This window comes from Erythrolamprus reginae, chromosome 1 (assembly GCF_031021105.1).
Source record: "Erythrolamprus reginae isolate rEryReg1 chromosome 1, rEryReg1.hap1, whole genome shotgun sequence".
NCBI classification, from domain to species: Eukaryota; Metazoa; Chordata; class Lepidosauria; order Squamata; family Dipsadidae; genus Erythrolamprus; species Erythrolamprus reginae.
Window position 1 is genome coordinate 23,639,095 of NC_091950.1, and position 16,013 is coordinate 23,655,107.

At 42.0% G+C, this 16,013-nt stretch overlaps 1 protein-coding gene across 2 annotated transcripts; it reads left to right on the top strand.

Annotated features, from left to right (window-relative positions):
* The first annotated feature begins 1,462 nt into the window (after window positions 1-1,462).
* On the top strand, window positions 1,463-11,573 carry DOHH (deoxyhypusine hydroxylase). 2 transcript variants are annotated; one of them, XM_070747173.1, is made up of 5 exons: window positions 1,463-1,554; window positions 4,478-4,798; window positions 5,955-6,031; window positions 7,399-7,636; window positions 10,854-11,573. In XM_070747173.1, the coding sequence occupies exons 2-5, from the start codon at window positions 4,525-4,527 to the stop codon at window positions 11,168-11,170; spliced, it is 906 nt and encodes a 301-aa protein (XP_070603274.1). In that variant the 5' UTR covers window positions 1,463-1,554; window positions 4,478-4,524; the 3' UTR covers window positions 11,171-11,573. The 2 variants fall into 2 exon arrangements, with proteins under 2 accessions (XP_070603274.1, XP_070603266.1); XM_070747165.1 differs by having other exon boundaries at window positions 1,549-1,595.
* The last annotated feature ends 4,440 nt before the right edge of the window (window positions 11,574-16,013 follow it).

Here is a 16,013-nt window from a genome sequence, read left to right on the forward strand (position 1 = left end):
CTGGTGGACTTCAACTCCCAGAATTCCTGAGCCAATCATGCTAGCTCAGGAATTCTGGGAGTTGAAGTCCACATGTCACAGAAGAGCCCACTTTGCCTACCCCTGCACTAGTTAATAACTGTCCTTTCTGTTAGGATGTTTCTCCTTCGTTCCAAGTTGTTTCTCTCAACCTTGGCAATTTTAACAGCAATAGCAATAGCATTTATTTATTTTTTGTTTGTTTATTTATTTATTCATTCATTAATACATTTGACTTCTATGCCGCCCAATCCCGAAGGACTCAGGGCGGCTTACAACAATAATAAAAATACAATATAAATAGATACAAAGCGATAAAAAGAAGTCGAACATTATCTAAAACTAAAACCCCATAAAAAGTTATTTTAAAAGGACAGTCCCTTAGACCAGTGTTTTTCAACCAGTGTGCCGGGGCACACTAGTGTGCCGCGAGACATGGTCAGGTGTGCCGCGAAGCTCAGAGAGAAAAAAAGCAAGAGAGAGAAAAAAAGAGAGAAAGAAAGCAAGAGAGAGAGAAAGCAAGAGAGAAAGAAAGCAAGAGAGAGAGAGAAAGAAAGCAAGAGAGAAAGAGCGCGAGAGAGCTAGAAAGAGAACAAGAGAGAGAGAAAACAAGAGAAAGAAAGAGAGAGAAAGAGAGGGAGGGAAGGAGAGAGAGAGAAAGACATAGAGGGAGGTAGGGAGGGAGGGAGAAAGAGAGCAAAAAAGAGGAAGGAAGGAAGAGAAAGAAAGAGGGATGGAGAGAGAGAAAGAAAGAGGAAGGAAGGGAGAGAAAGAGGGAGGGAGAAAGAAATAGAGTGAAGGGGAGGAAGAGAGAGAGAGAGGATTTTTTTGTCCAAACTTTTTTTAGCCGCCGCCCCCTCCCTGCTCAATGTGCCCCAGGGTTTCGTAAATGTAAAAAATGTGCCGCGGCTCAAAAAAGGTTGAAAATCACTGCCTTAGACTTATATGCTGCTTTACAGTTCTGCACCAAGACAAATTCCTTGTGTGTCCAATCACACTTGGCCAATAAAAAAAATCTATTGTATTCTATTTACAGCCCTCTCTAAGCGGTTTACAGCATAAATTGCCCCCAACCATAAATTGCTTAACACGAGTGGCTCAAGCCTGCTTGGTAGGAAATCCTAAGAGTTAAAGTCCATAGAGTTCAATGGGGGAGGGGGGGGGAAACAAGTCAACCCCCAAAGCCGTGGATGAGTTTGTAAGCTATAGATCTATCGTTCTTCAATCAGCCTATGAGGTGGCAGAGGAGTCTCTCTTTTTTTTTCTGGAGCCAATGCGCATGGCCGTTCTATTGCCTCCATTCACATCGGACTCGTTCACTTCGCGGAGGGGGGGACGGCGTTAAGAAAAAAATACAATATTTAACTTGAAACAGCTGCTTCTGAGGGAAAAAACCCCATCCTCTTTTCCTCCGCTATATTTAACATAAGCCAGAGTACAGTATACCACAGCGCGGAGGAAAGGAGGAGCTTTTCTCCGCGTCTCCTCTTTCTATTTGCATTTTGGTTTCGTCCGTCCCTTAACCCGCCCAGCAAGGTAAGTGCGCGTGCGCTGCCGAAGAACGCGTGTGAGGTCCGGTGAGTAGGGTGAAAGTGTGGTTGGGGGGGACCTTGCGGTTCCGTGTTGCTATGGAAACAGAACGGTAGGGGGCTGGTGAGCTTCATTTCCTGAGGGACTAATGGAAGAACCGAATATTACCTTGTTCTGGAATCTTCTTTCCATCATTTTTACCCAACTTTCTCCGTTTCTGCCCAATTTTACACGGCGTTTGGTCGACCAGGCAATTTTGTCGCAATATTTTCTGTAGCCCACCCTTAGTATTCGGTTTACATTCATTTTAGTACCCATTTCATTGGGTTTTACCACATACGGCTCTTACTCCTGAGGTGCCTTTTTTTTTCATGAGGCGGCTGGACTTTCTGGTTTTTTGTCTTTGAAGACATTTTGCTTCGCATCCAAGAAGCTGTTTCAGCTCTGACTGGATAGTCTTCGGAGAGGGGCGGCATATAAATTTAATAAATTTAATAAAATAAAATTTAATAAATAATAATAATAATAAACAATAATAGTGGGGAATGGGAGGGTATATGTATGTTCCTCGCAGACAGCCGGTCATTTGCATCCTTTCAGTGTCCTTGAAGTACTTGGAGGTTTATCTCTGTCCTCAGTGTCACCTGAGTACCAGGCATGATCTTGTAGCTTTAACTGCCAGTTTTTGGCTGTCATTCTTAAGAAATGGAGGTGCTTTTACCATTTGATATTTAACAGAGTTGGAAGGGACCTTGCAGGTCATCTAGCCCAACCTCCTGCCCAAGCAGGAGACCCTACATCTGCCTCTGCCTAGGATTGAACTCAACCTCCTGATTTTAGGGCAAGAGCTCCACCTCTAGGTCACAAGCAGCTGGGCAAATGGCTCCTGTAGTCTGCAATTCCCCCCCCCCCCTCTGGAAATCCATTCCTCGCCATTCAAAGGGAGTTCATCCCAAACTGTATAGCTAAAAGTCTGTAGAAATGTTCAGTTATCCAGGTCAAGGTTGTCCCAAAGGTGCTTGGATGAGAAGCAAAATGTCTTCAAAGAAAAAACAGTTGCCTCCTGAAAAAGCACCTTTGAGACAACCATGACCTGGAAGATTGAGAATCTCTACAGACATTTGGTTCATATACATATGTGTATACACGTACATATACATATACATATATATAAATGAAGAGGCAACAGCCATTGCGATCTCCAGAACGTTTAAAATCTATTAAAAACTACTAAAATTAACTAAGCTTTCATTAGTCCTCTACCAATGTGGTCAGAATGTTAAAATCCCCATTGAAGGGGGGGGGGTGTAGAACAATGCAGGCCCAATACACAAAAAAGGCAAAGAAGATGCTAGAGGAGACAATATGGGTACCTAAGGAAGGGAGGAATAACAACAAGGGGGAGAAACCGGTGACTAGCACACCCCAAGTATTGCCTCATAACCTTACTGTACCCCCTGGGGAAAGAAAGAGGCAATACACAAAAGATAAAGAAGGAACAGCAACTCCACCTGTTTACAGGACTAAGCTAGCAACAGCTAAGATAATTACAGGAGGGAAGGAAGGGTGTGGGCCTGTGACACGGGCAATGAGCAAAGTGAGCAGCATTATATAAAATAAACGATCTTCAATGTGGAATTTAACACTGACGGTGTTAGCAGAGGACTAATGAAAGCTTAGTTAATTTTAGTAGTTTTTAATAAATTTTAAACGTTCCGGAGATCGCAATGGCTGTTGCCTCTTCATTTATAAATACACCTGGAATTCACATTTTTAGGACAATTCTTGGTGTGTGTGTGTGTGTGTTTATAGATTATTTCCATACATACATACAGGCCACCCAGCTCCTTCCGGACTCTGAGCGATGTACAACATAAAAGTACTATAATTATTTTCTTCTCCATCTTTATATAGAAGTGTGTAGCTTGTATCATTGTATTAAATGTGATCTTCCCCACCACAAATAGTTTGCACCAAAAGAAGTTGGGTAGTAAGAAAAAAATTATCTTTACTTGTTTCATCTGGTCTACTCAGTTCTCACATTAATACCTCACATTGGCTACAAACACTCTCTCTTTACATATAGCTTTTGTTTTCCTTCCAACATTCATTCCCTGGAAAGATCCACGTACAACCTGACGACTTTCCTGTTGGCATTCACGTGTCTTAAAATATATTCACGTGTCTTAAAATACAGTGTTCCCTCGACTTTCACGGGGGATGCGTTCCGAGATCGCCCGCAAAAGTCGAATTTCCGCAAAGTAGAGATGCGGAACCATTTTTGGTAAATATTCTACCAAGGAACATAAATTCATATGTTTATTCTTATTTTTCAGCCTTTATTTCCGACATGTAATTGTTCACTCCATTTTTCTCAAATATAATCATTTTTGCAAATTACGTTAAATATTCCAATGTATACTTTTGAATGTATCACACATTCTAACATTGGCAGCAAATTGGGGAGGGGGGATTTTCTCGGCTACAACGTGGCACTGCCAGAAACCAGAGGGCAAATTTCTTAGTGGCAAGAGAAAAGATTAAGCAGTATGTATGAATTTGCATATAATGTCTATATTTTTAATTTGTTAAATTTGGAGAAGATTAAGAAAGGTTGACAAATGGCATGAGGAAAACGGGTTTGTACATGCATTTTTCTATATTTAGCATCTGGGTATAATTATTGCTCCAGATTGATCATGTGCATATGAACATTGTCCTGGTTTGTAGTGGATTTCTTATGCTACTAATTTGCTTTATTGAACAGTATATGAATTTTTAAAATGGCAATGCTGCTATTTTCCATTTTTAAAAAACATGCAAAGTCAGATTTGCTTTCAAAATAAAAGGTAAAGATAAAGATAACATTAAACAAATATTTAAAAACAAATGTTTAATGTGATGTTTTTCATTTCCCCCCTCTGTTTAGGCCCTCCAGGTTTTTAAAGTCTTTTCAAACCAGCAAAGCAGTAAATAATGGTGAAAGAGAAAGAAGTTGAATTGATTGGCCAGATTCTGGTGAACCCCAAACAATCCTTGAAGGCACGCTTCCGCGCCCTTTTCACCTTACGTAATTTGGGAGGTCCAGCTGCCATTGAATGGATCAGCCAAGGCTTTAAAGATGACTCTGCTCTCCTGAAGCATGAGCTGGCGTACTGCCTTGGCCAGATGCAGGATGAGAGGGCCATCCCAGTCCTCATTGATGTGCTCCAGAACACATGTCAGGAACCCATGGTGCGACATGAAGCAGGTGAGAAACGGGGGACTATGTGCTGGCTAGGTTGAAGATGATTATGGGACTTGATATTCACAATGGCACCTGGTTAAGAAGGCTGGTCTACATGAAGCCAGTGAAGGAAATTCTCTGCAGGTTTGGGTTTCTTCTCATCACTTGGTCCCAAAGACCAAATTAAAACACATGTAACTAACAAAAAAAATCTTATAAGAGCAATTGTTTGTCAAGAATGGTGTCAACTGAAATGAGAGATTTCAGACAGTCCTAACAAACTATTATTGTGAATCTTGAATTACTTTCCAGTGGCTTACTTTTTGTCCTTGTCTTGTCACTGATGACGATTGCAAAAAAGAAGATAGCTAAGACCATCAGCAGTAGTGCTTCTCAACCTTGCCAATTTTAAGATGTGTGTTGAGAAACACTGCCCTAGAGCAGGGGTCTCCAGACTTGGCAACTTTAAGACGTGAGACTTCAACCCAGTGCTGGCTAAGGAAATCCTGGAATTGAAGTCCACAAGTCTTAAAGTTGCCAAATTGGAAACTACTGCCTTAGAGCATTGATGTTTGCTCCATTTCATGGTGAACTGTTATTAGCTTAGGTCAATTTTAAGGGGGCTGATGTTAGAACCATCTCAATGGAGCATCCAGTCCTCTCAAACAGAACATGGCATGTCCCAATGCTACCCAGTTTTCTGTAGGAACTCAAAATACAACCATTTAAATAGTTGTTTCATTGCCTTAAGATCAAAATACTTTTAAATATCTGTTCTTTTGTCTAGTGTTTTTGTTTGAAGGGGAAGATTTAAAAAACAATATTTTAGTTTTATATATCTCTCTTCTTAGGGAAAAGGGCACACAATAATTCATGTTGGCTAGTATGGGTAAATGTTCTTTTCCACACATCTGCATTTTGTTCCTTTTCCTTCAGTAGTTGAAATAAATTAGTTTCAATGATCAATCTTGGTGGATTGTATGTTTACATTATTATGACATTGGTTTGGATATCTGTAATTATTCTGATTATATTTTGTGAGGGTTTTTTTTAAGTTTAACAACCTTTGAGTACCAGTTGATTGAAGGATTTAAGATATTTGTTGCTGTTATCTTTATATTGATTCTACATGTCAAAGGATTCTTGTATTCATTCTTCTACTTTTTTCTGTTTTCCACAGGTGAAGCTTTGGGTGCCATTGGAAATCCAAAAGTACTTGATATATTGAAACACTATTCTGATGATCCTGTAGTTGAGGTGAATATGGGAGTAGGAAAAATCAATAGTCCCTGTGGATTTTACTCCATTAGTCATTGCTGACTCTAGGGGGCAGTGTTCATCTCCATTTCAAGAGCTATTGAGCCAGCGCTGTCCAAAGATATTTCCATAGTCATATGGTCAGCATGACATCCCTGGGTGCTATTATTTTCCCACCAAACTGATGCCAAACTGAAGGAGCCGAAGTGGCACAGTGGTTAGAGTGCAGTACTACTTCAGCTGATTGCTAGCTGCAGTTCAGCAGTTCAAACCCCACCAGGCTCAAGGTTGACTCAGCCTTCCATCCTTAGAGGGCTGTAAAAGCACTATGAAGTGGTATAAAAGTCTAAGTGCTATTGGTATACCTATTTATCTACTTGCATACTTTCAAACTGTTAGGTTGGCAGAAGCTAGGGCGAGGACAAATGCTCCACCCGTTGTACAACTCGAGTCTTGAACTTGGGCTGTTGGCTTTCCAGCAGACAAGCCCAATATCTTTAACCACTGAGCTATTATATCACCCTAACAACTCTTTAAAAATTGCTGAATGGAAAAAATTGATACATGGTTCCAAAGTAGAATTTTGAAACATAATTGTTTTTAATTTATTATGTTAATGTTGACTCATAATAACCACCTTGTCCAGGATTGTCTATGAGATTCTCAGTCATCCAGGTCATGGTTGTCCCAACCATGTACTTTTTTTCAAGAACCAACTGGACTTTTTAATTTTTCTTTGAAGATGTTTTGCTTCCCATCGAAAGAGCTGGAGCTGAAGAAGCTTCTTGGCTGAGAAGTGAAATTTCCTAAAAGAAAAACCAGAAACTTCAGTTGCCTCTTGAAAAAGTACCTTTAGGTCATCTCCAGGATTATGTGTCCCCAACCTGGAAATTTTCATTTTCCAGTCCATCCATTATTGGAACTTGAGTCCATTCACTTTGCTGCTGGTTGTCCTCTTTTTCTCTCAAATGACGTCTTCAAAATCAAATTATGTTTGAATCTGAATATTTGAGCCTTGAGTGAGAATTCTGGATTGATTTGTTTTATGATCCTCTCTTTTTCCCCACTTTGGCTAATCATGGTATTCTTAAAACTGTTATAATGAGAAAGACAGTTCTGCCTTTTAAAAATATAAATTCTTTTGGAATAACCTCCTTTTTAATTTTAGATCTATTATTTATTAATATTATTTAATCCTACATTTAGGGCAAAATTGTAAAGCCATTACCTCCCACTAGAGACCTTTTTTCATTAATTTGAAAGCATTGACCACCAGCTTGCAACTCTACCATTAGCCCTTGTCTTTCTAGGAAGACTTCTGAATCATGGCAAAAACTATCTGGATCTGCATTTGTTCTCCTGCATAGGTAGCAGAGACATGTCAGCTGGCTGTAAAGAGGCTGGAATGGTTTCAAGAGCACAAGGCAAACTCTGCCGTCAACCCTTACTCCTCTGTGGATCCAGCACCTCCCGCTGAGGAGAAGGATGTGGGGAAGCTGAGACTCACCCTGCTGGATGAGTCAGAGTCACTCTTTGAACGCTATCAAGCTATGTTTGCACTACGGAACATTGGAGGAGAAGCTGCTGTTCTGGCACTTGCTGATGGTAAGCAACTAACTTTCTAAGCCTGGGTCAAGAATCTGGGTGTTCTGTTGGGTTCTCTGGTAGACTCCTCCCAAAAATTCACAGGTACAAATTTCAGACACACACACGTTTGAAAATTCAAAACAATGTTCTTTATACCTAAAATCCAAATAAACTAAGCTCTCTTTTTGTATAGCAAAGAGCACTCGTCTCCAAACAAACTGGTAATTTGTACAAGTCCCTTATCAGTTCTGTGATACTTAGCTTGCAGCTGTGAGGCAATTCACAGTCCTTCTTTCACAAAGTGAAACACACTTTGCTCTGGTTTAGTTTCAAAGCGGGGAAAAATCAGCATATAAAAAGTCAAAGTCAGTAAAGCAGTCATGAAACACAACGATCAGATAATCCTCCACAATGGCCAAACCCACAGGCTGCTATTTATAGCAGCCTCACTAATCACCACAGCCCCACCCAACCACAGGTGGCCTCATTTTCTTTGATAATAATCTCTCAGTTGTTGTTGCCTATGCATCGCTGTCTGCATGCGTGGCTGTATCATTAATTCTTGTTCCGAATCCAAGGAGGAGCTAGATAATTGATCTCCTTCTGAGCTGTCTGCCACACTCTCCTCCTCCCTATCACTCATGTCTTCTTGGTCAGAGGAGCCTTCATCAGCAGATTCCACCAGGAGCAAAACAGGCCTGCAGCATATGGATGTCTCCCCCACATCCACAGTCCTTGGGGCAGCAGCTGGGCCAGACCTAACCACAACACTGGGGAAGAAAATTTTCCAGGGCTGTGATTTTCCTTGAAGGGCTGGAGCATAGAATCCATTTTCCAGAATGCATCATGAATGAATCAAATGCTGAATACACCCAATCAAACTGGACCATTTCTGAAATTGTTACTTTAGTTGAAGATTCTTTACGTATCTAATGTGCCACTCTTAGGACAGTGCATAGCAAACCTGGATAAATTATCTAAAACTGGTAAAAGTGTTTTTTTCTTTGGATGATGACACTTGAATCGCTACCCATTCACAACAGGAATATTCAGATTTCCTTAAAGCAGTGGTTCTCAACCTTTTCATCACCACAGACCCCTTTTAAATATTTTTTTTTAATGGCCACGTGCTACCAAAATTTAATTCAAACTTTCAATCATAACATTTTATCAAGCTGTCGTGGACTCTGTGTGACAACATTGGGGCCTGCAGGCCACCATTGCCTTAAAGTGTTTTAGTGTGTTGGGTAAAAAAGGACTGTCTGATAAGTGGTGTGCTAAAGAAGGAAAAGTTTAAAAACCACTTCCTTAGGGCATTTCTTCACTAGTATCTAAGATCAACTTCTAGAATCAATGATGTAATATAATATCAAAATAACAGTGTTCAGAATGGCCTTTGTATTTTTCCAAGATTGGCTGAGTGATGTTAGGAAAGCACTTTAAATCGAAAGAGGGGAAATGGCCTAAGGCAGAGTTCCCCAACCTGTGGGTTGCAGCCGACTAGTGGGCCATGAGGTGTTTGCAACTGAGCCGTGGAAACGGTTGGCGAGTACACATGCACATCCTCACTTGCGTGAGCAGCTGGTGCATGCGTGTGTGCTCCAATTGCATGAGTGGCAGGCATACATTCACGCTGCAGTGGAAATGGCCAGCTGCTTGTGTGAATCATCACCTCCCGCCCCCACACCAGACCACAAAGCTGGGAATGGTAGGGAATTCTGGCTTAACAGTGTGTCGACCATTTTTATTCTCTCCGCCTCACCCTCTTTATTTGAAATATAAATAACGAATAAGAAATTAATGCTACTAAAAGTTCATTATAGCTTGATGTATTGTGGGAATGTCATTTGCAAATTCTGACAAATTTCAGGAATATTTACAGCCAAATGCAGCCTCCCTTAAAGCACATTTGCTGTGCAGACTGATCCTTGTCTGCTCAAATGAATTTTTCTTTTTAACTTTTTGTGGCAGGAGGACAAGGTACAACTTCTGAAGAAGCTCTGTTTTTTCTATGTAACAGATATCTTAGGCAGCCTGGTGATCTTTCCTGCTGTTATCTGGAGTAAGACCTCAATAGGTCCTAATTCCGAGTAAACACACAGAGGCTTAGCTATTTCCAAGTGTACATCTTGTTCTATATTTGGAATCTCACTTCCATCCAATATCCTTAAAAACCCATCTTAACCCTATCTCCAGTCTATGGGGGTATTCCCACTCAGCAGACCTGGCTCCCTACAGCCCTTTCTGGTTCTTGGAAAAAGGCTATGACTCAGTGACTGAACCTGGTCAAACTCCAAGCCTTCCTCAGTATGCTGTTCATGGCTCAGATGTGGGTCTTCGAGTGCAGTGTAGTCGGCCCATCGGCTTTCTATGGGAGAGCTGAGAAATAGCTAAAAAGAGAGTTGTATGTGTATGGAATTAAAAACCAACAGCACCATTTTGTTTGCAGAGCATGTTTACGCCACCCTGAGTCACTTTGAGAAGGGCGGCATAGAAATCTAATTAATGAATAATTAGATTTAGTGGGTCTTGGGTTCAGTCTTTGATATCTCCACTGAAGAGGATCCAACTGGGGTTCCTTCTGCCAGTTGGAGGAGTGGATTTGATTTCTGAGGGAGGAAGCACCTCTTCCTTCAAGTAAAGAACATTTCCCAATTTCCCAAATCACTGGTTTTATGCACCCAGGGGCCTGCCTCAAAAATGAACACTTTTCCTGTATACCTGAGTCGCTGCTATCAGAACAGCCAATCCTGGGATATTGTGGTGGAATCTTGATGCTGGAATGTAGGTGGGAGATCAGAGGCAGTTTGGCATTAATTTGAAAAACGGGCCCAGAAGGGATCATGCCTAAAATTTCCACAGTATTTACCTGAGACCTCGACTTATGACCACAGTGGAGTCTAAAAAGCCTCCAGATTTTGATCATGTGACCATGGGGATGCTGCAAAATGTGAAAAAATGGTCATAAATTGCTTTTTTCAGTGCCATTGCAACTTCAAACAGTCACTAAACAAATTACTGCAAATAAATAATCAAAATATTATTAAAAATAATAAAACAATTAAGAAACTACTCTCAGCAATTAAGCCACCTTGGTTCCTTGGGCCTGACTTTAATCTTGCTGTCCTGCCTCTTAGATCCCTTGGAAACAGCCCCTCCCTCCTGCCTTCCAGTTTCAGATCCCACCACACTCTCCACTCCTCTCTTAATCCAGGTGACTTCTCTCTTTCCCCAGGCCTCCAGTGTGGCAGTGCCCTCTTCCGCCATGAGATTGCCTATGTGCTGGGCCAAATGCAGCAGGAGGCCAGCATTCCACAGCTGACGGCCTCCTTGGAGAACGTGGCAGAGAATCCCATGGTGCGCCACGAGTGCGCCGAGGCTTTGGGCTCCATCGCTAAGAGGTCTTGCCTGGTCACCCTGGAAGAGTTTGCCAAGGATGAAGAGCGAGTAGTCCGGGAGAGCTGCGAGGTGGCGCTGGACATGTACGATTATGAGAACAGCGCTGACTTCCAGTATGCTGACAGTCTGAGCAAGCTGAAGGCCTCCAGCTGAGGAAGCAGGACTTCTCTCGGCTCGCCTCCCACACTTTTATTGGCCATTTCAGTGTCATTTGTGGCCTGTGCTTTCCATAAGAGTGCTGGAAGGAGACCATGTGGACAAAACCTTCATACCTCCATCATTAATTTATTCTTTTCTGTTGCTCTACTTGGTGGAAGGGGGATACCAAAGCTGTTATCAAGGACTTTGAATTATGTTGACATTGGAGGTGATTTTACAGGAAAAAACACCTGTATCCCATGAAAACGAGTTGCCATTTTTATTAGCTACCCTTACGAGAGCTCTTCCTCACCATATGAGCTAGCCCCACACAACTTGCAAATCACCAGGACAAATGAAGCCCACTTCTGATAGTTCTGGTGATCCAGTGACTGCAGAAATAAACAGGTAGAAACAACTTGGGATTGTCCCTCAAGTATTTGTTTGTTTGTTTGTGAGTTTGAGTTGAGTTGAAAGGGACCTTGCAGGTCATCAAGTCCAACCCTCTGCTTAAGCAGGAAATCCTACAGCACCCCAGCCAAAGGACAGTCCAGTCTCTTGAAAATGTCCAAAGTGGGGAGTTCACAATCTCCACTGGCAGGCTGTTCCACTGGTTGATCGCTCTGTCCGTCAGGAAGTTCTTCCTTATTTCTAGCTTGAATCTCTCCTTGGTCAGTTTCCAACCATTGTTCCTCGTCTGGCCCTCTGGTGCCCTGGAAAACAGTGTGACCCACTCCTCTCTGTGGCAACCCCTCACGTACCTGTAGACTGCTATCATGTCCCCCCTGGCCCTTCTTTTCTCTAGGCTATCCATGCCCAGTTCCAGCAATCTCTCTTCATAAGTCTTGGTAATAAGTTCTATTAATAAGTAATATGTTCCCAAACTATGCAGAGCTTTAAAGGTGACAACCAGCATCTTGAATTATACTCAGAAGCACATTGGCAACCAGTGCAGCTCACCAATAGTGTTTCATGTTCCAAACAAGCATCACCCTTTGCTACATGTACTACTATGTACTACACCAGTTGAAGCTTCTGAATGCTCTTCAAAGGTAACCCCACATCGAGTGCATTGTAGTAATGCTTACTGGATTGATCCCTGTCGCAAAGAATTAAGATGCTAGGTGAGAAATGGCACTTTCAATTTTAGAACAAAGCTTTTCTGTTCCATTGCAAAAGAAAATATTTTCTTCTGAGATATATTTGGGCATTGGGCAAAACTTCAGGGTATTAAGATCTATGTCTGAACTATTTTTCTTAAACTCAGTTCCTGTGGGGATGTAAGTTCCACTTACAATTACAAGCTGGGAAGGGCTTTTCCTGCATTGGGACTTATTTCTTCAGACATTAATTTGGAGCTGTTAATTTACTATTTTAGTGGGCTTTGAATTTATTTTTTCTAAGCAAAAATAGAAATCCAATGTTCTTTAAATGGGCTAATTTACAAACAAACAGAGAGAGAGAGAGGCACCTAATTCTTGAGCTGAATTTCACTGGTTTTACTGGTTTTACTCCATAATTTGACACGCAGACTGCCTAACCTTTGGCAATGTGCATTTTGCTGCATATAGTCAAAATTGGAATGTGCCCCTTTGGCAGAGGAAACCCAATGCTTTCAGCTAAGTAGATTACATCTTCAAGATCAAACTAATGGGAACACAATGGATTTCATCTGTTAGCAAGGCATGGAAAATATAACCTTTAGCTCCATGACATGTGAGCTGATAAAACTCTTCAAAGAAGGAGATAAACTAAAATGACTTTCCCACTGGCCTTGAATGAGACAGATTTGGGGGATTTGGAGAGGTGATTTTGATCCTTGAATGGACTGGTCATTTTTTTCCTTTTAGAGTTGTTTTGTATTTATTGTTTTAAATTTCATAAATTTTATCTCTGCCTATAATTTAGTTAATAAATGCATCAAAGCCCTCTTCTTGCTTACTATACAGATATACAGGGATTCGTGGACTATTTATAAGAAAGTGAGAAGCTATTCAATGCCATCACAACCAGTGTTCCCTCTAATTTTTTGGGGGGGTGGGCGGAAAAGTGTAATGTCTGAGCGGCAGTCCCTTCAGGACTGGGCAGCACTCTTTCCCTCTCACTCTTTCCCTCTCGGCTTCTGGGCAGGTTTGAAAAACTCTGAGTTGATTATGATTTTTAAGTGAGCGATTGCTCACTGCTCAGCTTAGAGGGAACTATGATCACAACGAGATAATTCTGAAGTAAGGGAAAAGTACGATGGGGAAAATAAAATAAGACAAAACAATGTGTCTAAACGTCTCTGTATGTTTGAGCAAGATAGAAATTCAAGATGGCTACTGCAACCACATGATCAAATCCACCATCTTGACTTTTTAATGCCCCTGCCACATCACCAAATTCCCATATGGGTGATGTTCTGAACGGTCTGAACTTGTGTTATTGAGATTGGGTGGCAAAACTGCTGGTTTTTAAAAATTCATATGATTGTCCCTTTATGCATTAATACAGTGATACCTCGTCTTACGAACTGAATTGGTTCCGGGATGAGATTTGTAAGGTAAAAAGTTTGTAAGACGAAACAATGTTTCCCATAGGAATCAATGGAAAAGCGATTAATACGTGCAAGCCCAAAACTCACCCCTTTTGCCAGCCGAAGCGCCCGTTTTTGCACTGCTGGGATTCCCCTGAGGCTCCCCTCCATGGGAAACCCCATCTCCGGACTTCTGTGTTTTTGTGATGTTGCAGGGGAATCCCAGCAGCGCAAAAACGGGCGCTTCGCTGGCAACGGAAGTCCGGAGGTGTGGTTTCCCAGCAAGGGGAGCCCAGCGAAATTGCAGCATTGCAAAATCATGGAAGTCCTCGAAACCCCACCTCCGGACTTCCGTGTTTTTGTGATGCTGCAATTTCGCTGAGGCTCCCCTCGCTTGGAAACCCCACCTCCGGACTTCCGTTGCCAATGAAGTGCCCATTTTTGCGCTGCTGGAATTCCCCTGCAGCATCGCAAAAACACGGAAGTCCAGAGGTGGTGTTTCCCATGGAGGGGAGCCTCAGGGGAATCCCAGCAGCTCAAAAACGGGCGTTTCGCTGGCAACAGAAGTCTGGAGGCGGGGCATCCCAGTGGCGGCGGCTTGGGTTTGTAAGGTGAAAATAGTTTGGAAGTAGAGGCAAAAAAATCTTAAACCCCGGGTTTATCTCGAAAAGGTTGTATGACAAGGGGTTTGTAATACGAAGTATCACTGTACTTCTATTTTTTCCACAACAACCCTGTGTGGTCAATAGGGCTGAGAGGGAGAGAGAATACTGGCTTTTATGCCTAAGGCAGGACTAGACCTCACAATCTCCTGGATTCTAGCCTGGTGGCTTAGCCACTACACGAAACTGGCTATATTTATTTATATTTTTGCAGAAAAGTCTGGCAAAATTAAGACCCTAAATGCATAACAACTCATTCTTTTCCAATCTAATGATGTCAGTGTGTCACTGACCACACCCATTCTTGCCTTGTTAGTTATGAAGTTGTGTCTGACCCATCGCAACCCCGTGGACAACGTTCCTTCAGGCCTTCCTGTCCCCTCTCAGAATCCATTTAAGCTCATGCCGACTGGTTCAGTGACTCCATCCAGCCACCTCATTCTCTGTCATCCCCTCCTTCTTTTGCTCTGTCTTTCCCAGTATCAGGCTCTTATCCAGCTATATTTTATATTATATACTGTATATTTTATAAGATAAAATAAGACACAAAATAAAAAATAAATATGAAAATGGTGGGGAAAGCTTTCTTGGTAAGGTTTTCCAGAAGTGCTTTGCTATTGCTTCCTTCCTAGGGCTTGTTGTGGTTAGCTCTGGCCCAGCTCCTGCCCCAAGGACTGTGGATGTGGGGGAGACATCCACATGCTACAGGCCTATGGTGGAATCTGCTGATGAAGGTTCCTCTGACCAAGAAGACATGAGTGACAGGGAGGAGGAGAGTGTGGCAGACAGCTCAGAAGGAGATCAATTATCTAGCTCCTCCTTGGATTCAGAACAAGAGTTAATGATACAGCCACGCATGCGGAGAGCGATGCATAGGCAGCAACAACTGAGAGATTATTATCAAAGAAAATGAGGCCACCTGTGGTTGGGTGCGGCTGTGGTAATTAGTGAGGCTGCTATAAAGAGCAGTCTGTGGGTTTGACCATTGTGGAGGATTATCTGATCATTGTGTTTCCTGCCTGCCTTGCTGACTGACTTTTGTGTGCTGATTTTTCCCCGCTTTGAAACTAAAGCAGAGCAAAGTGTGTTTCACTTTGTGAAAGAAGAAGGACTGTGAATTGCCTCACAGCTGCAAGCTAAGTATCTCAGAACTGATAAGGGACTTGTACCAATTACCAGTTTGTTTGGAGAGGAGTGCTCTTTGCTATACCAAAAGAGGGCTTAGGTTAAGTGAATTTTCATTATAAAGAACATTGTTTTGAATTTTCAAATGTGTGTGTGTCTGAAATTTGTACCTGTGAATTTTTGGGAGGAGTCTACCAGAGAGCCCAACAGAATAGGGCTGAGAGAAAGTGGTCCGAGATGGTACAGTTGCTTTATGCCTAATGTGGGACTAGAACTCACCATTTCCCAGGTTCTAGTCTGATGCTGAAGTTTAACCACTCCGTCAAACTAGCTTTCAGTTTGTCAACTGCTTCAGTGACTCCACCCAGCCACCTCATTCTCTGTCATCCCCTTCTTTTGCCCTCAGTTTTTCCCAGCATTAGGCTCTTCTCCAGTGAATCGAGTTTGTATGAGTGACTATGAATATGTCACTCCTGCCTGCATACAAGTAATTAACTGTACCCTTTGATCTGTCCTTGGATTCACCTTATACTGACTGCTGCATTTTGTTTTTCTA